Source organism: Tenebrio molitor, chromosome 8 (assembly GCF_963966145.1).
Source record: "Tenebrio molitor chromosome 8, icTenMoli1.1, whole genome shotgun sequence".
Classification (NCBI taxonomy): Eukaryota; Metazoa; Arthropoda; class Insecta; order Coleoptera; family Tenebrionidae; genus Tenebrio; species Tenebrio molitor.
The window spans coordinates 19,540,980-19,567,656 of NC_091053.1; the positions used below are offsets into that span (position 1 = coordinate 19,540,980).

General features: G+C 35.6%; 1 protein-coding gene and 1 long non-coding RNA gene across 2 annotated transcripts in view; one reads left to right on the plus strand and one right to left on the minus strand.

Moving 5' to 3' along the window:
• Positions 1-632: 632 nt before the first annotated feature.
• The window catches only part of LOC138136852 (uncharacterized), a 37,843-nt gene continuing 11,798 nt past the window's right edge, over positions 633-26,677 (plus strand). The window contains exon 1 of the long non-coding RNA XR_011161457.1: positions 633-695. This is a non-coding gene — a long non-coding RNA (uncharacterized lncRNA). The remainder of the gene's footprint in view (positions 696-26,677) is intronic.
• On the minus strand, positions 11,377-13,900 carry LOC138137316 (uncharacterized). Its single transcript, XM_069056628.1, has 5 exons — positions 13,016-13,900; positions 12,661-12,945; positions 12,401-12,608; positions 11,988-12,346; positions 11,377-11,927 (listed from the first exon to the last, which is right to left on the minus strand). The coding sequence occupies exons 1-5, from the start codon at positions 13,127-13,129 to the stop codon at positions 11,439-11,441; spliced, it is 1,455 nt and encodes a 484-aa protein (XP_068912729.1). The 5' UTR covers positions 13,130-13,900; the 3' UTR covers positions 11,377-11,438.

Here is a 26,677-nt window from a genome sequence, read left to right on the forward strand (position 1 = left end):
TAATTTTACCTAATTTCAAATTGAGAGAAACGCCAATTTAATGTTCACTAGATTAAGCTACTTTTTAGCCTTCTCAAATTTGTGTTGAATGTCAAATTAAAGGATGAGAATTGCAAGTTAGAAGCTAATTGCTATATATCGTAGAAAATAACTAAAATCGTTTGCACTTGTAGTTAGAACAGTAACAAAACAAAGTAGAAAACACAGGAAAAAAAGTAATAATAAGGTTATTTTGGATTGCAGAGCATTTACGTAAGAGCGTTTTAAGACCAATTTTGGTTTCAAAATAATGTTAATTTGTTGCATTTTTATTATTTGTTGGTTTCTTGATGATTATTATTTATTATTGTATAGAGTCAGTAATTTAGTACATATTCGTAATCCAACTATAACTTATTCGGTCTGCTCCTAACAAAAGTCTTATCTTATTCTAAAAATTCAAAATTAGGGTGGAAAACAAAAACGGCTATATAAAAAATCTATAAATACCAAAAAGCTATCACGATTGGCTAAAGTAACAGGTCGAATCTTGGAGAGCCGATTGGCTATTTTGGTCAAGTGGGGGTGCGAAAGTGGGGTGGTGGACTTTTTACTTTTCTGACTCGTGGGTAAACTTGGAACAGTCGTGTTTCGATGCCGGGTAGTCGGGTACCAACAGCAGTGATTTTTCGTCTCTACTCCTGCCCAATTACAAGGTAAGTTATTTCTCTAATTTTCTAATTATTGATTGTATTTTAACTGTAGTCACTGAAAACCTCGATTTCTGTAATTCTTGCTTCGTTTTGATCCAAAATGTGCAAGTTTCACGACGAAATTCCGTTTCTTCTTTGCTTGATCCTTTTCACACATTTTGCTAAATGGGGGTGGAATTGTATTCTTTATAATAAACAAACGTTACAATATGTATTTGTATATGTAGTTCAAAAAACGTTTCACTTACATGGCAGAACTCGTGCCAGTTCTTCTTGATCTGTTCGTCTTCTGCTTGACTTTACTCTTTTCCTTCCAATCAATTTATTAACAATACTATTATAACATTCTGACGTATTCGTGTCAACTTCCTGTAATAAACTGGATGCATTATTAGCTACTCTTGTTAAATGTCTATTAAAATCTGAGAAAACCTCACTATTTTTAAAAACTATCCATACATTTTCTTCGTCAGTTTTTGGGCCATTACAGAAATATGATGGACATTGATCGCGACAACCAAAAATATATTTTGGTCCATTCAAAATATCATTTTTCAATGTGGATATTTTTTCACCAGACTTATTCTCGTTTTTTCTAAATTTAACAGCACTAATTATTCCTGTCCGGAACCGCAAAACATGACGAAATAGACACCGTATTTTCGGACTAAGTTTTGTACATTTTGCAAATTCTTTGATTTTATTACAATAATTGCGTAAAATATGGTTTCAAATTTTTCTACATAAAAATTGGGTCCGTATGGCTTGATATTTTTTATTTTATTGTATACACTACTATCCCCATCTCCTACCAATTTTTTGTATTTCAAGCCATGATGCATATCAACAGCAGATAGAAAGCCTTCTACAATAATTTGTCCATTTTGCGAGCGAGATATTTTTCTCGCAAAATTAACAATATTTATTTTTTATGCCAATGTATTGTAAATTGTAATCAACAATAACGTTGTAACCTTCCTGTGAACCTTTTAAAGAAAAATAAATTCTTTCGCCCCCAACAAATTTGTTCACTATTGAATTGTAATATTCTGAAGCAACATCAAATAAAAAGCTACTAAGGGCGCGTACAGACTACGCGAACCGAGCATGTAATGTAACATGTAATGTAATGCTCGTCGCAAAATTGGTGCCAGGAACAGCCGACGAACCGAGCGCGCAACGAACAGCTTCTATACTCCGTTCACTGATAGATCGCACGGCTTTTCACAGACACAGAGACGAGTGTCTATGCTGCAAAAAGTCGAATAGCGCACATAACATTTGTTTATCATTAATACATACTCGAAGAATAAATAATTCAACTTCATTCAGATTCACAGCTGTAATTCTGTTAACAACATCATAGGCGTAGGAAAACTACTGGCGGGATGGAGAGTGCACGTTTCTCAGGTCCTCTCGGGCTGTTGATGTTGCTATGGAAACTTTAAAAAACGCTCGTTTTTGAAAGTTGGATTTATACACACTGAGGCGTGCTTTAATTAAGTAAAATAGGTTACCAATAAAAAAAAATATAACCATCACGGGTGCTGTGCCCGTATTTCGGCGATGGTCAGAATAAAATGGATGCCCGTTTTGGGGCCGATTTCTAATTTTACCTGAAAAGGTAGGAGGTTACAAGGAAGGGATTCGTAGCTAAAGTGTGCTTTTAAAATAAAATTTTCATTCTCCCGCGAACGTACAAGTAGTATTTTTTTTCGAGATTTTCGGTCCTATCATTGTCAATAATTTGTCAAAGTCTGTAGGAGACATTTTTGTAAAATTTTTATAATGTCCACTGACACGTTGAAGTTTTAAATCTTGCATAAGTTCATTAGGTACCGACGCGTTTTCTATAGAGTTCAGTTCGCCACCAACGTCGCCGCTTCTTCTCTTTTTTAATCATACATATTGCACCCATCGTAAAATAAAAAAAAAAGACAAAGCCATAACTGCACATCTTCGGAGAAAGTAGGTAGAATGTTGGTTGTTTTTTAGTTTTGGTACCGAAAACAGACTCCGTGTCATAAAAAAAAACGAATTATAGTTTAAAAAAATTAAATTATAATCGAAGGTAAAATAACAAGACCTATTTTTTTTATCAGATTTAACAAATTAGGTCGCGTTATTTTTGGCAAGACTAATTCCAGAATTCAAACTTTAACGTTAATTATTTATTTTTAATACTGACAGTTATTAAAAACACAATTATTAAAAACAATTTGGGAATCTGACAGGCGTAACATGCAATTTTATTCGTTTTTGACAGAAGACAGACTAGGAAGACGATTTATCCGCGATAACATTTTTGATTGGATGAAAGCAAGCACTGAACACGCACGTTTGATGTAGGTATGTGGGAATTAATCTGTAGTAATATAACAATAATTGACTTAAACATCGGATTGATTTGCGAAGCTGATGGCATGCTCCATCTCGACTTATGCATTTTTACAACAAATTGACACAATTCGCATTATTGTAGAAAATGTGAAACTTATTTATTAGTTATTGTAAAGAGTTGCTTTCAAAAATAATAACCTATTTATTTTGTTCAGCATAAATGAAATGCATAAAAAACTACAATCAAGACCGTTTAAATAAGGGACAAAAACTAATGGTAACTGAAATTGTTGGAGATTAGATTTATGAGTTTATGACTGTAGTCAGCTCCCTTTGTCGAGATGCGTTTGTGAATGGCGCTTTGTGTTCGTCAGAAAACCGACACTGAGCGGAGCACTGCGAACCGTTCGTGGCGCGCATGCGCTCTCGAGGTTCACAGCTTCGCCGTCCAAATCAGACGAACCCTTCCTTGTAATTTATTTAAAGAGTGTAGTAAGTTATGGTATGTATTTAATAAAATGTATGGATCACCATATTTGTAAGACAGCCTAACAAATTAATGAGTAAATGTTATAATCAACAGCAACTTCGCTCCTACCTTTTCAGGTAAAATTAGAAATCGGCCCCAAAAAGGGGCATTCAGTTATTCTGACGGACAAGCACCCGTGATGCTTAATAATATTTTTGCATCATCGGAACTATTAATAAATAGATAAAATTTTCTTTTTAATTTATTAAATTGTTTGATTTCTCCAAAGAAGGCATTTTTTACATTTTTCATACTAGTTTATGGCCCATTGCTCTGCGCGCGATGCCGAATCTAAACAATAATTTCTTATTTTATTACTTACCGTCTTTTGATAAGTAAACATGTTCATGAAATCGGTAAACACGTGAAAATGACCGGTGGTGCAAAAACGTTTTCTACTGACAAATTGTCATTACAAAAGTTTACCTGTAAAATAGTAAAGAAAAAAAAATTTTTCTTCATTTTCTTCATTGTTGAAGCTACTTTTAATTCGTTAAACAAATTTCTGAACTAACAATATTTGCGTTAATACTTACCTGCCTTAAATTGAGATTGCACATCGAAAACGCGTATTCTTTTTGGAGATTTTCGGGTCCTATTTTGGTTAGTAAATTCTCACCGTCTGTGGGAGACATTCTATTAAATATTTTATCTAATCCCGTGGGATAAATGACACTTATCCCACTCATTTAAGTGGAATAAGGAACTTCATTACCTGACGCATTTCATTACTCCACTCAGTGGGATAAGCGAGCTTCATTACCCCACTCAGTGGGATAAGTAAGTCATTATTCCACTGAGTGGTGTAATGAAACTGGCGGAAATAAATCAGATTTACCTTTTTTTTAATTCGGGGCGGTCTTAGATAAAATTTTGTACATAACACGTGGGCTAAAGCATATTACAGGAAACTCGTGTGATTACAGATGAACTCGGGCTAACGCACTCGTCATCTGCAATCTTCACACTCGAATCCTGTAATATTGCTTTTATCCCACTAATTGTGTAAATAACTATTATGCTGTCCGCTAATATGTTGGAACTTTAAATCTTCATAAAGTTCGTCGAGCCTTTTTCTCTTTTTTCATCAGATTCCACATAATTCTTATTGCATCACTACACAGAATTAAAGCTAATGGTTTTTCGTTATCACTCTTATCACATACAGGTCGCTAAAAAGTATCGATACAGCTAAATATTTTCAAAGCGGTTTAGCAGAGCTCGTTGAAATTTGGCACACAGCTAGAAGTGTTTAAATTCTATAGGCTGATATTTTTTTCAATTTTATAACATCTTTTATTTTGAAGATACAAAGCCAACTTGATTTTTTTTACATGGCACGAGAGGTCAAATTTAACATCGTTAAAAAGAATATTTTTTTGTGAATCCAGTGATGTAGCACATTATCGAATTAATAAAATTTGAATTTGACCTTTGGAATGTTTTTTTAGCCATTGTTAATTCTTTGCCGCCTGCACTTTGGCCAAAAAATTAATAAAAATAAATAATAAGTGTAGAAGTAAGACATTTAACTGAAACAGATACATTTTAATAAAAAAGATAAAAAGTTTAAACCCGAAATACATAATTTTTAAGCAAAAAAAAAATTTCAAAATGGCGGCGATGTGGCCATGTGTTACTTCACTGAATTCACAAAAAATACTCTTTTCAAAAATATTACATTTAAATCCCCCGTGCCATTTAAAAAAAACCAAGTTAGCTTTGCATCTTCAAAATAAATGACGTTAGAAAATTGAAAAAACTATCAGATGAAAAAATTTAAACATTTCTACCTGTGTGCCAAATTTCAATGCGTTCTGCTAAACCGTTCTGAAAATATTTAGCTGAATCCATACTTTTTAGCGACCCTGTATAATGTAGCTGTAATGACACGCAACCTCGGAACTATCGAACTGAACTGAGACGATTATAAAAAAAATCACTTAAAAACATAACGCACTGAAAAATACAAAACTCTTCATCCGGCCAGTAGTTATCCTATGCCTATGATGTTGTTTACAGAATTACAGCTGTGACTCTAAATGAAGTTTCAGTACAGGTATTTTCAATAATTGTTATAAACTGTTGTTGGAATTATTTATTCTTCGAGTATTAATGAAATAGCAAATGTTATAAAGTGTAGACACTCGTCTCTGTGTCTATAAAAAAGCGCGCAATCTATCATCAGTGGACAGAGTATAGCTGTTCGTTGTGTGCTCGGTTCGTCGGCTGTTCGTGGCACCAATTTTGCGACGAGCATTACATTACATGTTACATTACATGCTCGGTTCGCGTAGTCTGTACGCGCCTTAAGACAACGTAAAAACGGTTCGAGTAAAGATGAACGAACAAAATCAGAATACAAAATAACACTCGGCTGTCTTATGCACAATTCGAATGATTCCCGAAAATATTGTTGGGGCTGTTTAATATGTCGGTTTTTAAATATTCAATTTTTTTGTGATAGACGGATATTTTGACATTTACGATATTTAATAGCACTTATAAAATGTTTCTCTATACTACATTTGTTTAGCAGGAAGAAACCAGGTTTACACAGCAAAAATTATAAATCGGGTAGCAGGATTGCAGGAGAAAAATGGCGCGAATATTTGAAAATAAATCTCAATTAAATTATTATCGCAGAATGTTATTCAATTTAAAAATTTGCATTATGTAGTAATTTTTTCTTTTAAATCACTAAAAGATTCAATTTGAAAAGAGGTAAAGCCTGTTTATATAAAAATTTTATTATAAATTCATATTCATATAATTGTCTTTGAGAAAAGTGGCTCATGGTTGACGAATTTAGTCAAAATTTTCTTTGTTACTATCTGACTCAGAACATGTGTCACTGGAGGAATCCTGTAAAGAAATAATCAGTTCAGGTACTGTGCCAAAATTTTCACGAATTCTTCTCATTTTGTTTTCAATTTTTTTTTGTATGTTCAATACATTTTTTCCAGTTTTAATCAGTTACATGTTCCATAGCTTCACATCTCTTAATTTAAAAGTTTTGAAGCAACTTCATTTTTCATCTGGGCCCAGATTAACTCAATGGAATTTAACTCGCAATGGTATGGTGGTAAACGTAAAACAGTTTTTTAATAATTTTGTTAGAGTAGATTCGCATTATATGATTTCTGCATTCGATTTTTTCTATGAAACAATGTGGACCGTAACGCATCGACTCTTTTATCTCTCTACCATTTCCATCTCCTATGATTTTAGTGTATTTTAAATTGTGCATAGCTACAGAGTTTTGAAAACCTTCTAAAATAATTCGGTTTCCATTGATGTTGATGTATTTTTCCAATTTTTAACATTTATGAGATGGTGCGTTTTTTTTTTCAGTTTAGCAAATTTTTCACATATTCTGCAGTACATACTTATTTTTAATACCTACATATAACACTTTTTTTTGGTCGAGCACCAATTATAGAAGCTACTCCGGAAATGCATTGTAAGACCGTTTACTTCATACTTCGTCATCAGAAATGAATAACCGTAACCATTGCCACTCCATTTGAATCAAGTTCTCCCGCTTCTCGCGCTAATCTAAAGTCTACTTGTCCTGCATCTATCATTTCATTTCTTCCGACTTCTTTTACACTATTTAATCCTTCATTTTCTACAGCAAAATGTGTTGCCGAGTTCATGCAGGAGATATCTAATGCTGCAAATAAATAGAAAATTGAGTAAAACTTGAATCCATCGCAACAATTCCACATTCTACCGATTTATTAATTTCGGAAGAATCGGTATCGGGTTCACTACTAAATGTCCCTTCTAAGCCGCAAACAGTACATTTGTAACTGAAATAAGTTTCAGCCATATCGTCTTTCATAGACTATCTATATCATAGAAACTGCAATTAAATTATCACTCTTTTGTGAAAAAACATCGTCATCTAAGTTTTCCAAAGTCGAGCAATTTGGGGTAGACACACAGTGATATTTTCTAATATTCTTGCTGACCCTCTCAGCAATCTACATGTGTAACAGTCACTTCCACAAATGTGGAACGAGTAGCTGCATAGCTCGTTTATCTTTCTCTTTTGAGAAGAGTCCGCTTGTGTACACATTTTTTATTATTCACAATTTTTTTTAATCATAATTTTATCAAACATTTCAGAAATCACAGGTTTTTTTCATGTTCGTTCTTCTAGCGATAATACGGTCTCATCTGCGGAGGTTCTTATTTGAAACCGATTTTTGGAAAGTTAACTGGTCCGGGTTTGCCTTAAAAAACTCCACCACTAACCCCATTTTCGATTTTTGTCATTCTTGTCATCGTGACAGGGATAACCAAAATTAAAATTGGGAAAAAAAGTGTGCACCAGAGAGAATTGCTACTAGTTGCAAGTTAGTTATGCTAGTGCGTCATGATCTGTAAGTTACGAAAATGGCGGAGGAAACGCCAAACAGCTTGAAAACCTCAGTCCTAATGACAATAAATCGTCGCTTGCATTGCATTTTTTAAAATGTCAGAAATTTGCCGGCCTAAATTTATTGTCCGCCATAGTACAGCTGCGGAATTAAAATTTCGGGCACTATTTTTCTGTCACTTCAACAAAATCTCTGTAAAGCACCTTCTACTGTCATCATGACTGACATTAAATCATCGTTTTGATATGTTGCCTACCCCTAATTATGCCACAAATGACAATTTTTGAATGCCAAAACGACAAAAACATGACAAGAGTAAAAAATAAGGTTATTAACGTAAAGGTTGTTTTAGAGTTTATATCAAGACATTGACAATAGTGTCCGAAATTTTAATTCCGCAAATGTACTTACCTATATAAATTACATTGAATTCAAACCAACCGCCAACAAAAGCCATGATAGTACCGCTTTCGGTACCGTCAGCGACCGCTAGGGGCGGGGGTGAAAGTCGACAGAGGATGAACGGCCATGTGTTTTTTGGAGACACTTTGGTCTTGACTGAAGAGTAGTGCAGAAGTACGGTGTATTCTTCTGTGTTCAAATTGTGCGTTTTTAGTTGTTTTTTTAATTATTGAACTGTGCTAAATGTTGCTGTCCAGCTTCTGTTTTTGGACTAGGTATGTGTTTGGGGTACTAAAATTATTTCTGCTTCGCGCGAAAAACAATAATAAGACACAAATGGGTCGTACGTGGGTTTCCACCATGTTTTACAAAATCCACAATTATCTCGACCATCCCCATGTATTACGCTTTGGTAATGTTGCAGTTTAAGGTCTTACTAGTACGCACCGCTACTGCGCACGGGGAATACGCGAATACGTGCACGATTTCTTCTCGCACTTTCCTCTGTATTTGCAGTATGAAATGAACTTACACCGTTGCCAGATTTATTAAAGAATTAACACGCTTTGTCCGCGCACGCTTTTCTCGATTACGTGCGGAATCAGGATTATTCAGATTGTTCTGCTCTTGTTACCATAGGGAAACAATTTTGTTTATGAAAAATTGTATAAATTCGACTAATAGGTAAGCGTTTGCACCGTCGTAGCTTAAAAATAAGAAAAACATAAAACCTTGGTTACAATTATTAAAATCGTAGCAACAATTGTTTTTAAGGCTGCTTTAAAAATAAAGAACGTCGATGCAAATGGCCTTAAATAATATTATACCCCTTTTTACGTAACGTATGATGCTTTTTTTGCTTAAATTTCTGAAATCTGGTGGCATCATCTTGTGGTGTAAATCGTAAGCCATATCGATCTATCGGTATAACATTCATAGACAAGTCTAATGTCCTCTAGGCAAGTGTAATGTTGCTGGTCTATATAAGCACTACAAAATTATATTTAAAATTTGAAAAGCCTTACAAATGATTTTCGCTAATTTCTTATAAATAGATAATGGTTATGTCACGACCTGCTGTATTATAACCGGCCTGTTGAAAAGTGTAATTTAAGTGATCCCCGCAGAGCGCAAGTGTACGGGCGGTTTTTGGGGACATTATTCATCTTAAGTTTTTGTCACCGAGAGTTTTTCTCGTTCAAATGACATTCGAAATTAAAATTAAATATTTTTCCGATTTTTTATTCTTTAGCAGCGCCCGTACTGTGTATCATATCTTGACATATCAAATGTCAGTCTGTTAACAGGTTTTGCAAAATTATTAGTTGGTTACAACTCTACGGTTACAACAAAGTTTAAATTTGATAAAATGAGTAATGGGTCGTCGGCGGTAGGGATTTTATAGCGCGAAGTTTTTAGTTTGAAAAATATCACGCTTAATACGGAAAAAAACATGTTCTCTAACCTAAAAACTAAAAATGAAATGTACAGCTGCCAGAAAAAAGTAGCAGATTTCAGTTATTTGTCAAAGTTGACATGTAATTATACCTAATACTTTTCAAAGCAATGTTACCGCAAAATGCACATGCCATTTTATTTCCTTTCAATTACAGTCTAATATCTCACAATATTTTAATAATAATAATACCCTTTATTACGGGAAGCCCCTTTACATCAAATAGTTCTAATAATTAAAAAAAAGAAAACAATAAATCAAAAGTAATTAATACAATTGAATCGGTGAGTCCAAGGACAGTATGAGTCCAAAAAGTCAGTTTTGAGATAATCGATAAAAACTGAATAGATTTATAATTAATGAAGATATTACTTTGGCCAGTACAGAAGACTTGTAGAACCGCTAAAGAATAATGTTTTTGCCCAAAAATATTTATGAAAAAACTAAACTGAATTAAGATACAAACAAAAAAACTTCATGGACTTGTACTGTTCTTGAACTCAATTATTTTCAGGCAGTATTTTGGTAAATTTTAAGGGTCAGTGAGTTAGTTGATCTTAAAAATTAATCACCAATTAAGAGTATAGTAAACGATACGACATTTTGATCAAGTTTTGTTTTATTCAGTAACTTATATAATAATAGAAAATGAACAAATATTAAATTTAGTGAGTAGTGTTATCTCATTTCGCTTCTAGTCGTCGTCGAGATTACTATTTGTCGTTTTCCATGAAGTCACATAATAATAAAACTCCAGAACCTCCCCTGTAATGTACTGCATCACCTTCTTTACGTCATTTACCTTATTTTGGTTGATGGGAACTGGTTCCTTATAAGCACGTCCAGTGGGAAGTGAAGGACTACGACGTTTGTTTTGTTTCAGTAGTTTAAATGAATGCGAAACTAAACCATCAATGTACTCGTAAGTGGTGACATATCCAGGGTTTGAACTGTCATAAACGAACTGCCTGTAGCTCGAAATTGCAAAATTGTCTTTTCCTGCATTGCCACCAGTCGCAGTTGAGCTGCAGTTCTTTTTGTAACTGTTGGGCCACCAGTTTTTAAAGTCAATAATATCTTTATAGGTAATTTGTTTTACAAGATGTCATAATTTCCTCATATTCTTCTGGGATGTATACACGGTCATGTTTTCTAACCAATCTCTTCAATGTTCCAAAATCCCTGTCACAGGGCAAAAACGAGTGTCCTCTTACGGGGAAGTAATGATAGATTTTCTTGAAACGTTTAGTAGCTTGCAGTGCCAAGAGAAATCTAACCATTGTGTTATTACGATTCTGCCCTGGACATCCATCACAAAATATGTGCAATTCGGTTATATCTTCAGAAACGTGACTTTTTATATAGTCATTTAGAAAAGTGCATACCTCATCAGTAGGGCCCGGATTTTAGGCAATTAAAAAGTCGGAAATAGATGCCTAAAATAGTCCCTTAAACTACTGCAAATAGTCCCTTAAAAACTGAAAATAAGCCATACTAGGTCCAAAGTTGTGGTTAATTAAATTAAAAAATGTGTTTTTAAAGTTTTAAGTAGGTACACACAACAAGATATTTACTAATTATTTTTTATTAATTAATATACAATACTACAAGTTTGTTAGTTATTTACATTGTTACGTATTTACATTGCATACAAGATATTGCTCTAAATTTTCTACTTTAAAACATTGTCGGTTATCCACCAAAATGGACTTATATTTTGAAAAACTTCTTTCTACCTCGCAAGAGGTAATGGGCGCAAATTTGTAATAAATTTCTTCCATTTTGGTGTCATGTTCCGGCACATCTTCACCTCTAAAAATTCTTGCCAATTCTAGAAGAAATTTGTATCCAGGATTTTTTTCAGTAACATCTTCAAGTTTTTTTAATGCTACTGCTGCTACAGGGCCTGGAGATTTTTTTAGGGAGGTAAATACGTTTTCAACAATTTTGATTGAATCGGTTAAAGGTAACCCATTTTTTTCCAATTGAGTAATACTTTCGCAGATTATTTTAAAATTACTGCGAACATAAATTAATTGGTTTTTTATTCCGGGTTTCTTCATTATAGACTGTGCTTTTTGAATAGCAACAGCAGAACTTCCATCAAAGGACATGACAACCTGTGAGTAGTTAAAAACAGTTTAACAATCAATTAATTTGCTTATCTTTTATATACTTACTTCTTTAATGGAATCAAAGTGTTCGCTGTAAAACATAGCAGCCTGAAGCCATGTTCCCCATCGTGTTAAAATTGGCTGTGGAGGCAGTGGCATTTCTTTTAGTTTTTCTTTGTACATTTCAACTCTCAAAGGTGCCTTAACGAAAATTTTTTTCACGTTCGAAATTAAATTATCCACATCTTCATATTGATAGCGAATTTTTTCAGCCACTAGATTTAAAGCATGCGCTAAGCATGTGACATGCACAATTTTTGGATAAAACACCTTAAGGTGTCTACCAGATTTTATCATATATGGTGCTCCATCCGTTACAAACAAAAGAAACTTTTCAGCAACAACTCTGGTACTCCACAAGATTTCTACGCATAGAAATTTTAAATCAAAATAAATTTAAAAAAGTGAAAAACCCTTACCTAAAGATTGATTTACGAATCTAGCTATTGTCTCATGATTTGTTCTTTCTAATTGTTTAGACGCCAAAAGATAAGATTTTCCAGGTTCATCTTCCGAAAGTTTCCCAACCAGACAATTCGCCACATATCGCCCAAGTGCATCTGTTGTTTCGTCAACTGAAACCCATATGTTAAAAAGATCCAGCTCATTCCGAATGCGGTCAATAGTCTAAAAGTGAAAATAATTTTAAATTAAATATTAAAAGATAGTATGTTCATACATCTTTGTAGCATTTTGGTAAATAATTTTTCCGTAAAGTAGACTCATCCGGAATTTTTCTACCACAATATTTTGTCAGAAAATTCTGAAACGCAGGATTTTGTAGTTTGTGCCATGGTATATTGGCAGCTAAAAAGACGTTACAAAGTTCCATATTGAATGTACTATTTGCCGATTCCTCCAAGTTCTGTGTCAGCAACGTTTGCCGAAGCGGTGTCATAATGTTCTCTTTATGGATGGCCGTTTGCTCATGCTGTTGCAAGTGACATTTTTTTTCGCATATAAACTACAAAAAATAAAATTTTCAAATAAGTAAAAAATATAAAATGACATATTTTTAATTATGCTTAACTTACCAGTTTACCACAAGCTTTACAAAACATTTCTCGGGTTGATTTTATTTCATATAAATCTTTCTTGCTTGTCCACTGTAATATTTTTTCGCGTAAACTAATTTTTTGTTTCGGCATTATGTTCACTTTAAACAGGTTCACAAGAAACACGACCACTGCACGGAGATAAAGTAAACGAGAAATGACAAATTTGTAATGCTTATATTTACGTCTCCCACCAAATTTCAGAGGAGATGGTTAATTTTATATTTCTTAAATTTTTAGAAAATGACACCCTTAAGGTTTCTCTTATTGTTTCACTTCGGGATTTTAATTTTCGTTTTTATGGCAAGGACCATTTTATAAACGTTAAAGCTTCTAACAATACCTAAGTATCAGAAAACATTAGACCGCGTATACCTGCACCCCTTCGAACAGAGGCAAACAGATAAACTCTGTAATTTATGCCAGTCCAGTCTAATGGTTTGTGGTACTTAGGTATTGTCGGAGTATTTACCGCTGACATCATGGTCCCAACCGTAAAAGCGAAAAAGTAATTCCTGTATTGTACTGCACTTTGTACATTTCAGTAATTACATCTCCTTAAATTTTAAAATCATAAAGCATTGTAAATTTTATTGAGGTACCACTTTTACATTTTCAATACCGTAAACTTCCCAGAATTCGAAAATTGGGAAAAAACCGCAAAAATGAAATTGATTTTTGGTCATTTTAGGCATGTTCAGGCAGTTAAAAGGTAAAATAGGTATTTAAAGGGCATTTTAGGCCGAATAGGCAGAATCAAATATGGCTCTAATTACTCTAATTAAGCCAGAAATCATTTATAGACAAGTTTCATACATGTGCCTTAAAAAATAAAAATAGTCCATTTTGCCTAAAATCCGGGCCCTAAAAATGAGTAATGGGTCGTCGGCGGTAGGGATTTTATAGCGCGAAGTTTTTAGTTTGAAAAATATCACGCTTAATAAGGAAAAAACTTCATGGACTTGTACTGTTCTTGAACTCAATTATTTTCAGACAGTATTTTGGTAAATTTAAAGGGTCAGTGAGTTAGTTGATCTTAAAAATTAATCACCAATTAAGAGTATAGTAAACGATACGACATTTTGATCAAGTTTTGTTTTATTCAGTAACTTATATAATAATAGAAAATGAACAAATATTAAATTTAGTGAGTAGTGTTATCTCATTTCGCTTCTAGTCGTCGTCGAGATTACTATTTGTCGTTTTCCATGAAGTCACATAATAATAAAACTCCAGAACCTCCCCTGTAATGTACTGCATCACCATCTTTGCGTCATTTACCTTATTTTGGTTGATGGGAACTGGTTCCTTATAAGCACGTCCAGTGGGAAGTGAAGGACTACGTTTGTTTTGTTTCAGTAGTTTAAATGAATGCGAAACTAAACCATCAATGTACTCGTAAGTGGTGACATATCCAGGGTTTGAACTGTCATAAACGAACTGCCTGTAGCTCGAAATTGCAAATTGCAAATTGTCTTTTCCTGCATTGCCACCAGTCGCAGTTGAGCTGCAGTTCTTTTTGTAACTGTTGGGCCACCAGTTTTTAAAGTCAATAATATCTTTATAGGTAATTTGTTTTACAGTAAATGGGTTATTTTTTCTACAAGATGTCATAATTTCCTCATATTCTTCTGGGATGTATACACGGTCATGTTTTCTAACCAATCTCTTCAATGTTCCAAAATCCCTTTCACAGGGCAAAAACGAGTGTCCTCTTACGGGGAAGTAATGATAGATTTTCTTGAAACGTTTAGTAGCTTGCAGTGCCAAGAGAAATCTAACCATTGTGTTATTACGATTCTGCCCTGGACATCCATCACAAAATATGTGCAATTCGGTTATATCTTCAGAAACGTGACTTTTTATATAGTCATTTAGAAAAGTGCATACCTCATCAGGTCCTTTTCGGGCTTGGCCCTCATGGTAAGTATAAAAATGTCCAGTATTGTCTTTAATATTATGCACTTCAAACGCGTATACCCACAGTTGCCGAAAGTAGAATATCTCTTGGACTGGTATGTGTGGCAGGGGTAAATTTTGTATATAATCAAATGTTATTGCTGCCACGTCAGCTCGTTCAGAACAGAGTTGCTTGATTTGCTTTAGTTTAGTATAAAATTTCTTTACACGTCTCTTGTGCACCATTAGTTCTGCAGCAACAACTCGCTTGGCGTTATCGTTAAGATTTTTATCTTTTAATTTCGCACCTAATCTTTCACACTCACAACATACATCTACTTCAGGTCTTCCAAATTTTAGAGCATAATTTTTATTAAAATATTTTAAGTAAAATTCATATTTTAACAAGTGTTGCATGTCTGGAAATTTTTTAACAAAGAGATTGTGCATAGTTTTCATATTCAAGGTTGCATCTAAGTAATGTTTTGTCTTAGCTGAATAATGTGATGTCTTAAGTGGAAAAGATTCGATATGTTCTTTTATTTTTAAAACAATAGTGTCTGATATAGCGCGTGGTTTATTGTTATGTAGTCCTCTCAAATCCTTTGGTGATTGTCCTGCTGCGAGTAGTGTAGTTAAGCGCTGCACTTGAATATGCGATATGGCATGCAGACTCATGAAGGCTTGTTTGCATACGAGAACACGATCAGAATTTTTCAAGACATGGTATGCAAAATTTGTAGGTCTAGATTTAACACTTTCTTCTGAACGTGGTCTACGTCTCTGAATTGGTTTAAGTTCAATGAGCCCTTGCAAAAACGTATCGTGTTCATTTTTAGGCCTACCATCGTACAATTTTGCTATCACAGCGTTCTTTTCGTCGTTAGTAAACTGATTAGTACATTTTCGTTTACACCTAATTAAAACAGAAAAATACCTGTTAGTAATTTTATTCTTTGCAGACCTAAGGTTCTATGAGCTTACATGCACGAAGGTCCAGACTTTTTTGCTTCAACTCTTTTCTCCGCCGTGGTATTATAGGCCTGACCAAGTGAACGGGCAAGTTTTATTTGATTGTTTTTCCAAGTTTTGGGATTTCGTTTTCTCTTCTTACTCCGATGCACACTGTCTTCATGATCACTACTGTCACTAGTTGACATGGTCTTTTAAGCCAAATACACACAATAGTCACAATTGGTTAACACCACGCTATGGTTTCTAGGCGACTGTTTTAGGTTATGTGCTATGACCGCGCCATTCTCCAACTTTACACTATTGTGACGTTTCTGAGAGCAAAAACAGTTTAAGTCCTGGACTCGTACTGTTCTTGGACTCATTGCTATAAATGGGAAGCGTATTCTCTCATAAAGATCGTTCGTTGCGTACTGTTCTTAGGCTCATTCGATGAGGGAACCAATTTTATTAACTTTGGCTATCTTGACTCAGTACCGCCATTTTGTGACTCATACTGTTCTTGGACTCACCGATTCAATTCATATCAACTACATATATTAAAAAAAGAAAAAAAAAAGAAAATCAGAAAATAATTGTGATCAAGACAAAAGCTTTAAAGCTTTAATGAAAAAAAGTGCTATAAATCAATATCCTTTAGCTTAAATTTAAAATTTCTTAGTGATAAACCAAAAAGCTCGATGTCATGCGTGTGATCCTAGCCACCGGAGAGAAGAGACCATAGTTGGTGCGATGGGATTGAGTGGCCAACAACGGTCCTCAATTTTCTTATAGGACAGTTTAAGTAAAAAAGCTCCAGCAACTCAGGGGAGTCGACAAACCCATTACACAGCCTAAATAAAAATATCAGATCATTTGTTGAACGTCTCGTCTCCAGACTGTCTAAAGCTATCGTATTTAATATGAATAAATGTCTTACATTTGCGACTCGGAAACTTGTCTTCTAATCCGACATCACAATGAGCGTGTTTTGGATGAAATCAGTGAAGGTTTCTGTAAAATTTATTATTAGTGATTATTTATTGTAAACTTGCGCATTGCTAATTTTTGATATACGTACCTTTGTATAAGATTTGACAAAGTTTCTACTGTCCTATCAGGTACCTCCACCAGGAAACATTTTTTTGTATTCCTTTCAATTCCGCCAAATACCCAATGTCCTGCCCTCCATTGACCCCGATGATATTTCCGATGGAAGAATTTTGATTCATCTATTTCTACCACTTTAGAAGTCATGTCGTCATTCAAACCACCTATTACAATATCCTTTGCCCAACCATATATTATTAATAAAATTTGTTGGAGTGATAGGTGGCTTCCAGAGAAAAAGGAGTCGTTCCGAATACTGATCACTCTACTACACGTTTTACATTTCCACCTATAACCATCTGTTAAGTCCATTTTACGGACAAAGGACATGGGTATTTGGCAGGTCTGGCACAGCACTGAATTACGCAAGAGGCGCCTTTTTGCCAACCATCTTATACAATTCAAAGTCTCATTAAATATGAGACTTTGGTATCGATGTACTTCAGCCCTTATACTACGTTGCGCCATTAAATCTTGTATATCAACAATATGAGCTGGCGCAGGTCTACCTCTACCACCCATTGCAAATAAGAGACGAAAAAAAAGCGAAAATAAAATTGCACTAACACGCACGCACGTCTTGGGACACCAAGAGACGACTAATTTTTGCAGAAGTGTTGGTTCTTCAAGAAACCTCGGTCGTATTCTCATTTTGTAAAATTTTATTATAAGGGTGGGGTTTAGGTACCTACCTGATTTGAAATGGTCAAAAAATTGTGGTTTTTAAACATCCATATCTTTAAAACCACAACAGATGAAGGCAAGGTCCTTTTTTTATTTGAAAGATACGTCTTTCCTCTAGGGCCCCATGCTTTTCATTTTTAGATTTCCTTATAAATAGCAATAACACTTATGTAGGTATATATTTATAAATACTCTTTCCTCGTTTAGCGAATGGTACCCCTTGTCCTCGTTGTTATCCTCGTTCACCATTTCCACCACGTTAGGCCAATACATCTCAAACCCCAATATCTTCGATTTCGTGAAGCTCTGGATCATGTAAGACCACCCGTCGCGTTTGCAATGTTCCTCCTTTTGGCACCGAAGAGAGAAGACATGCTGACAGATGACCTGGCCGCTGATCCGAAGAACCTGCATGTTGCACGTGTCGCCATTTTCCCATTTGATCCTCTCCATAATTCGCTTTTTTAAATTATACACCATCACAAATTTGGGCACCAAGTCATAGATTACAAAAGTTAAATGGCGAAACGCTTTCGCAAAATTTGTACTTGGGTGCACAAACTGGTGACGAGTGCTTTCACGCTCCCTAATCAAAATATTTTCTGGAACATCATCTGTGGTTTCCATTAGTAAAATGCAGTCACCGCAATTGATTTTTTTTTTCTGGCCACAACACCCGCAACGTAGGGAGTGGCAACGTCTTTCCGAGAACTCCCTGTTTCTAATTGCCCAGGTACTGGACCATAAATGGGCCTTCTCACTACAGGCAAATCAGATTTGTCAATCACTTGCTTGTCTTTCATAAACTCTTTGAAAGTGTCTAGGACTCCAGCTGAATCATCCTCCTCGCAGTTAGAACCAATAGAGTGTGGGCAGTGGCGGCCCTGGGGTAGAGCGAGAGGAGCGGCCGGTAGGCGCCAGGTGGAAGGGCGCCAAAATCCGATTTTTGAAAATGTTTATATTTTATTACCAGAAACTGAATTATGATTTATTCGAACTTGTCGACTAAAGGGCGCCGAAAGACAATCTAGCGCTACCCTGATGAAGGGCTGAGTGTGGGGACACAAGGTTATTTACTAAAAGGGCTTTATAAGAAGAAATAAAGGAAGAGCAGGTGGGACGGGTATTTCCAACTCCATGACTCCTTATACATGAGAAAAAAATTTCCACGGGATCTTGATTAAAACCGCGAGGAGCCATATATTTAAAATTTTGCTTTAATTTATTCCAAATGTATACAAAGCCATGGAGCAGCAGCATTGGTTGAACCTTGATCTGAAATGCTGGCCACTACATGGAGTCCTGTCTGACGAACATGTCTCACTACTCGTCATATCCTTCTGTCGCCAGTAAAAACCCTTTTTACCATGCTAGTTATGTTAAATACTATATCATCATCCCTCCTGGGATCAATTTCTAAATATTTTTTTTTTCTATTGCCGTTTTGATGTCGGTGTTTCGAGCAGCAAATGGACATTTGATTTCAACAATTGAATCCAAATCAATCAATCCATCTGGTGATGCTCCCAAAAATTTTTTCTCATTGTCTACAAATAAACCGCACGAACTAACATTTAAACCCGTTATTTCTTCAAATTTTTGTTTTGCTTTTTCTTTGTTGTCAATACCCCATTGTGCAGTGATTCAGACAATTTTTTTCAATTTTGATTTCCCGACGCGACATAAAATATCTTTTTTTGTTCGACACTGTCAGAATTTGAGAATTTTCTCCTATGTGAACGGATTTTGATAAATGTCACAACTTGTCAAAACGAAACGTCAAGCTAATTTTAAAGGTTTTAAGCGATTTGGAGCCTTTAAGGGGCTCGTCGAACAAAAAAACGTTGTATTCAACTCGTTCGTGTGTAAATTGGGCCTTTTTTGGAACGCGTGGGCCATTTTAAAACGCGAGTGAAACGAGCGAGTTCTGGCTCGTTTCACTCGCGTTTTAAAATGGCCCACGCGTGCCAAAAAAGGCCCAATTTACACACAAACTCGTCAAATAATAGTATATTATGTTATGAGGAGCAAAAATGAAGTTTTATGTGCTGCGGCTGGTAGATTGGCTGCCGAACGCAGTGAGGCAGACAAACCAGCCAAAGCACATAAAACCATTTTTGCTCCGAATACCATATACTATTTTTTCTTCAAACCTTCATAACAAATTATTTAAGACATGTTTAGAAACCAGGTAGGAATTTCAAATGATTTAGCTAGTTTACTTTACTGCCGCTTATCAGCGGAGATAATAACTTTATCTGCCGCTCGTCCGCTCTTTAGATGCCATGACAATGAAGTGACACTTTAGCATTATTAATGCAGCAGTGCAATATCATACTTTACGGACGTTTGAAGAAAAACTACTATTATCGTATTTGCAGTGTCCGTTGTAAGTTTCATATTTATTATTCTTCCAAAATTACTAGCGGATAACCTATTATTTCTTAGTCTCTCCCACTCGTCATTATTGCGTTGCCCCATTGTTAAAATTGGAATTGATGCAACATCACACAAAGTCAACTCATTTAAAAAATCTTATTGTATTTTCTGATATGTAGCCTCTGGCATATCTATCATTTGCTCATCACCCAATCCACTATAACAAGCACTGTAATCTGAATCTGCACTCAATTTTTGAATTTTTCTTCTTTTGAGTTTGTCTATTTTTCAATGAATGGTCCGAAAATTTTTTGGTGTAAATACCAACATCATTACAACCTAAAACCTTCTCCAGTATTTTATACACAAATGTTTTTTTGTTATTAAAACTTATGGCTGCCGCAAAACATCTTCCGCGGTAAGAACCGCGGAGTGAAAAGTTGATTCTTTTTCCTCCAACAAATTTATTTACTATAGAATTGTAAGATTCAACGGAGTTATTGTCAACGTCGTATAAAAGGATAGACGACAAGTTGGCAACTCTTTTTAGAGCCTGAATAAATGATATAAACAAAGAACTATTTAAAAATTCAGAATATTCTACTACATTTGTAACCTATTGTCTATTGCTAGAGCACGCTCTTCCGCACCTGCCGCCAACATTTTCTCCAAAGCTACTTTTTCTGTTATGTCTAAAATTTTTTCTTCCGCTCGCAAATATGTCTTTCGACTAAACACTGGAATGTCTAAGGCTGCACAAAATTCTGTGAGTTGCGTATATCCTGCACCAATGGCAATTGTACCACAAACAGCAGCTTCGTTCACTTGGATATTGATATTTTCTTTTTCCGTACTAAAAGTTCCCACAATACTGCACATATTACATTTATATTTAAAAATACTTTTGATCCTAAATGTTTTTCGTTAATAATATCAATATTAGAAAAACACATCCATAAATTTTGTGATTTATATTTTTCAAAGCTGATAGTAAATGACCTATGTCACTATTTACAAAACATAATTACAGAGCCAAAAGTAGTTATTTAATAAACTAGTTTGTTAATGAAGGCGATTAATAATCGAAACTGTTTAAAGTGGCTTTAATAGTTGAGATTATTAATCGCCCATTAACAAAAGAGTTGATTACAAAATTTTTTCGTTGACCGCAACCTTTTTTTTTTTTTAGTGACAAATTTTGAAATTAAAGCCAAATCAAAACCAATTTCATCTTTTTCCATAAAGATGACACCTTATCCTTATCCTTCATCCTTTTTTTGTCCTCAGGGTAGGCCATTTTTAATTTTTCAACACTTTCTATTCACTTTTCCACAAAGAGAGTCAGAAGACGTCAACTCCATTCACATTCAATTTCACGTAAAAATCACGGTTGCTAAGGAAACCTAGTTACCGTTGAAAAATATGACATGCGAACTATAACCAAAAATGTCGGCTTTTGAAAAAGTGAATTCGTAATTGTGCAGTTATGGAGCTATAAAATATAAAAAACCTTGCTGCACTACTTGCTGCAGTGTTGGTAAGTGCAAACAATGCATGTTCGAGGTTGTTTATACATCAAAATTTCATCAAAACGTCAAAATCGCAAAAATAGTTGATAAATGAAAAATCGTTGATTAATGAAGTCGAGCAATTTGGCGTAGAACACACAGTGATATTTTCTAATACTCTTGCTGACCATCTCAGCAATCTACGTGTGCAACAGTCACTCCCACAAATGTGGAACGAGTAGCTGCATAGCTCGTTTATCTTTCTCTTTTGAGAAGTGTCCGTCTGTGTGCACATTTTTTATTACATATTTACAATTTTTTTAAATCTTAATTTTATTAAACATTTCAGAAATCACGGGTTTTTTTCATGTTCCTTCTTCTAGCAATAATACGGTCTCATCTGCGGAGATCTTTATTTGAAACCGATTTTTGGAAACTTATAGTCCAATTTTGACCCTTTTGCGATGACGTCATTATCTAGTAACTTTACGTATGTTTGAGCTAGGATCAGAAACAAATTTGAATTGATCATAAATAACTATAAATGTGTCAAATTTGTTGACAATTGCTTCGAAAGGTTATGTTTGTAATCAATGTAATAAGTGAAAGAAATTAAAAGTTGTCAAATTGACAGGAGCATAAAATAACCTCAAAGTGACCATTAATAAATAAACTTGCCTTTTTTTTTGTTTTTTTCTGTTTCTGTCGTTTCAATAAAGCGAGAAAGGAAATCGTGACGTCACCTCAAAAGGGTAAAAATTGGAGTATAACTGGTCCGGGTTTGCCTTAAAAAAACTAACCCTATTTTCGATTTTTGTCATTCTTGTCATCGTGATAGCGATAATCAAAATAATAAATCTGAATCATTATATCTATGTCAGAAGACTGAATTGGGTAATTATATAATGGGCTATAGGATGTAAACTCTTTACCTATTATCAGTACCAAGTTATTACTGTCTTTCACGATATTGTGAATTTCTACAATCACTTTGTCTTGATTCATGCAATAGCAATCTGCTTTAGAATGAGAATATATAGAAAAAACAAGTTCTTTTTGGTGCAGTTTTTTTAAATTGCTTCAAAATTTGAATGGTATTTAGTGAAGGACCATGAGTGTGTTCCAAAGTTGGGACCTATAAATGTTTGCTTTTTTTTATTGTTATGAGCATGAGCTGGGAGGGTGTCACCGCCGGATACAGACGTTGTATGTAGTGTTGGGATTTTTTTGGGATTGTTGTTCCTTCTTCTGACCCTCCGTTCCGAAGGGATACCTAATGTCCTGCCCTCCATTGTCCCCGGTGATATTTTCTGGGGAAGAATTTTGATTCGTCTATTTCTACCACTTCACGTCATGTCGTCATTCAAGACACCTATTATTTGAGGGCTGTCAATTAGATATAGCTCGCATACATTTCTACAAAAAGCACACCAGTCAACTTTAGTATGCGTCGAGTGTTCTCCCAATTTCGCTTCATGAGCAATATCTTTTTGAGCATAGTCCTTTGCCCAACCATTGTATTATTAATAAAATTTGTTGGAGTGACAGATGGCTTCCAGAGATAAAGGAGTCGTTCGGAACACTGGTCACTCTACTACACGTTTTACACTTCCACCTACGTTAACTCCATTTTTCGGACAAAGGTCATGGGTATTTGGCATGTTTGGCACTATAATGATCTGAATACATTACTTCTTTCCGCCAAATATTCGAACCTGCGCAAACTGAAACAAATGTGGTCGTGATCGTCATCGAAGCGGAGAGGGCCCTACGTTGTGATTTTCTTTTGGCAGAAAAAGTTCGGAATGCAAGCGATGAGGGTTCCAGTTGGAAGAGTACCGCAAATAAAACACACATGTGAGGGACGCAAAATACCTTTTATTTAAAATGCCTGTAATAACTTCGATAAAAAAAAATGAAACGAATACAAAAAGGACAGGAATTAAGTTTAACGGAGTACAAGAAATTAACTAGTTGAGTACATTACAAAGACCAACCAAGCAAGAGTGACAGAGCGTCTCGGGGTCGTACGATTAGCATCCTTAAACCGCATAAGCAGAGATCTAGGTTCGCCGTCCCTAACCAACCGTTTCCCGACAAACCCCGAAGTCTCTATAACCTCGACGGGGGCTTCACGTCAACATCCCGGAGCCGCGTAAGCAAAGACTTAGGTCCGCCTCCGCTAACGGCTCTACATAACCGTCGCCCCCACAGAAATTTGACTAAACAACGCCCCGACCTCCTGAATGTCACCTAGCCCCCATAGGATCGCACTTACAACATTTTAACTTTAACGCATCCGAAATCTAACGGTGCTTAGCAGAAACAAATAGGAAAACCCGAGTGTAATTCAATAGAACAAAGCGTAACATTAGACAATGATCAAATAAAAGAGAACAAAGTGCAACAATAAAATAAAAACGCTTCAAATGGCACAAATATCAGTCAGCAACATAAATAACGAATACAATAATCGCTGGCAATGCTAAACGAAAAATGGCGGGTCGAGTGCCGTTAGAAAATGTTAGCGAAAGAAAAAATCAAAATGAACGCACGTGATTCGGACGACGGCTACTAATTTTTGAAAGTAACAGATTGCCTGAAAAATGAACCTCCCGGGAGGAACTAAGGGATAACGCTTAAAATGAACAAATGGGCGCTTCTCGAAAGAAACAGCATGCAACAAAATACCCTAGTCTCAAAAAAAAAAACAAAAAAGGGACAACGAACGTGGGATAAATTACCCATGGTAATGGATTCCTCACGGGGCCACAAAATATCTACTCGGAACGGCAGTGTAATTGATTCAGATTTAACTTACAAATTTTGGAATATGGCTCGCTCTTCGCACGGTGTGTTCGTTTAGAAAAATCAAACAAAAAAAGCAAACACGACCGCTTCACCCCCGATATATTTCCGCTCTCCCCAGGATTGCCAACCCTATCCCTTAGTTCGGCTAGTAACTTCACATTTGGCGCGCCCTCGTGGCGGTACCGGGAATTAAAATTTTAAATTTTAAACTGGGTCACTACAGCACAAAACTGAATTATGTAAGAGGCGCCTTTTGGCCAACCATCTTATATAATCTAATTAAATATTTCGGCCCTAATATTGGTAACGATGTATTTCGGCCCTAATATTATCACGCGCCATTAATTCTTGTATGTTAATAATAGAAGTTGGCGCAGGTCTACCTCTACCACCCATAGCAAATAAGAAAATAAACAAATTGAAATAAATTTAAAAATTGCACTAAAACGCGCGTGATCGAATCGAGAGAAACCAAGAAACGACTAAATGTTGCAGACAGTGGTGTTGCCAGATACCCGGTTCAATTTATGTGCTTACGGATGTCAAAAATTGTGCAATATTCTGCTGCAAAGCGCGTGCGTAAAATTAGTAAATGGTTCCGCCAAAATTTAAATATTTGAAAATTCAAACTAAAACCGCGAAATTGAACAAATTGGCCATGTCGTGATCGTCATCGAAGTAGTAGGACCCCTACGTTGTGTGTTTTGTACAAAATGGCGGCAGACTAGCTCGGGATGCAAATGGCGGACCTGCAGGGTGGACAAACTTCGAAATAAAAATGCATAAATCGGGGGGATATAATAACACAATAAATTTGTCTATCCACCCCTTGATGAGTGTAGAAAGTAAAAGTTCCCTTTTCTTTTGTTTGTTTTGGTCGGAACGAAACTATACACCGAATAAAATAACAACGGTTACTCAGAAACTAAACTCGTAATGCAAGAACAAAGCGGCACCGTGAAACAAATGATAGTTTTGTTATTACGAATAGACACTGTAAATGGGATGAGTAAAACCCCCAAAAATCATCCACAAACGATGGCGCACCACAATCTTTCAATTGGCAAAGTTACACAAAATGTTACATAAGATTGCACAACAAGACTCTAGATTGCAACGACAGACACTCTAATTCCCTAATTGAATATTACGGACCTCTGACTCACAGCTCTTCAAGATAGCATGCGGTCTCCGATCGCAAAGTTAACCTAGTTCTCGCTCCCCAGTCTCCTAATTTCTACCCTAGTAACGTCGGGTCGTCCAAGTCCCTACGACACCTAACTCGTTATGGGTGCAGTGCCCCAGCTTGTGTCCGCCACTGTTGATGAAACAGAGGCCTTCCAACGAAGGCGTCGAGAAACTTTGCGGCCAGGATCACACGTCATGAAGGGAGCCACGAGTGCCCCCCCCCCCCCCACGTACGGCTCACTTGGCAAGCTCCCGTTTTTCATTGCAACGTGGATAACTGACCCCGTTTTTCCTTGGGGCAAATGGAAGGCCGTTCCCAAAATGGACTCCCGTTTTCTCTATTTAAATCGCTGACGCAATAAGTGGTAGAAATACTACACCGGATATTGTTGTGTTACACAAGCTAAAAATGCTCCAAATAAATTATTATTTTGGAACCGATTCCTTCAAAGAAACGCGTGGAGGTATGATGGAAAGAGATCTTCCGATGTTCCGAATTGCCGTCGGAGCTTTCTTTTCGCTCTCATCCACATATTTTCCACATTTTGTGTGTGGACGGGGTCAACAAAATTTTGTTGGTGAACAATTACTTGGTGTTCGTAAATTCCCCCACCGATTTCATCAAGCCTTTCATAGGCCTTCCAGCCATCCGATATGATCAGCGTTCCGGGCTGAATGTACCTAGATTCAGTATAATTTATATAAATAAAAAAAAATTAAAAAATAAAGTAGCGATGCGTTTTTATAACAACGTTGTTGTTAAAACGCATTACTAATTTTTTTGATATACGTACTGTTACGTTATTGTTTTTCTCCTGATCTACTACTACAACAACAAGAGAAAACTTAAATCTCCCGACTCCACTGGGGGAAATTTAAATAACGATTTCGAGACTGATCGGTTCCAGGTCTGGCACAAAACACACTTACGTCTCGAGAGCAAGGCTGTTGAAGTAGAAATTATACTACACAAACACGGTGTTATACCAGGTGTTGGACAGAAACACAAATGTAAATATAATGGTGTTTAATTCTCGTTCCTAGCTTTACATACGACACTTAATTATTTAACTCAAACTCAGATGCCGCTGCGGGCGTAACACAGTTGTCT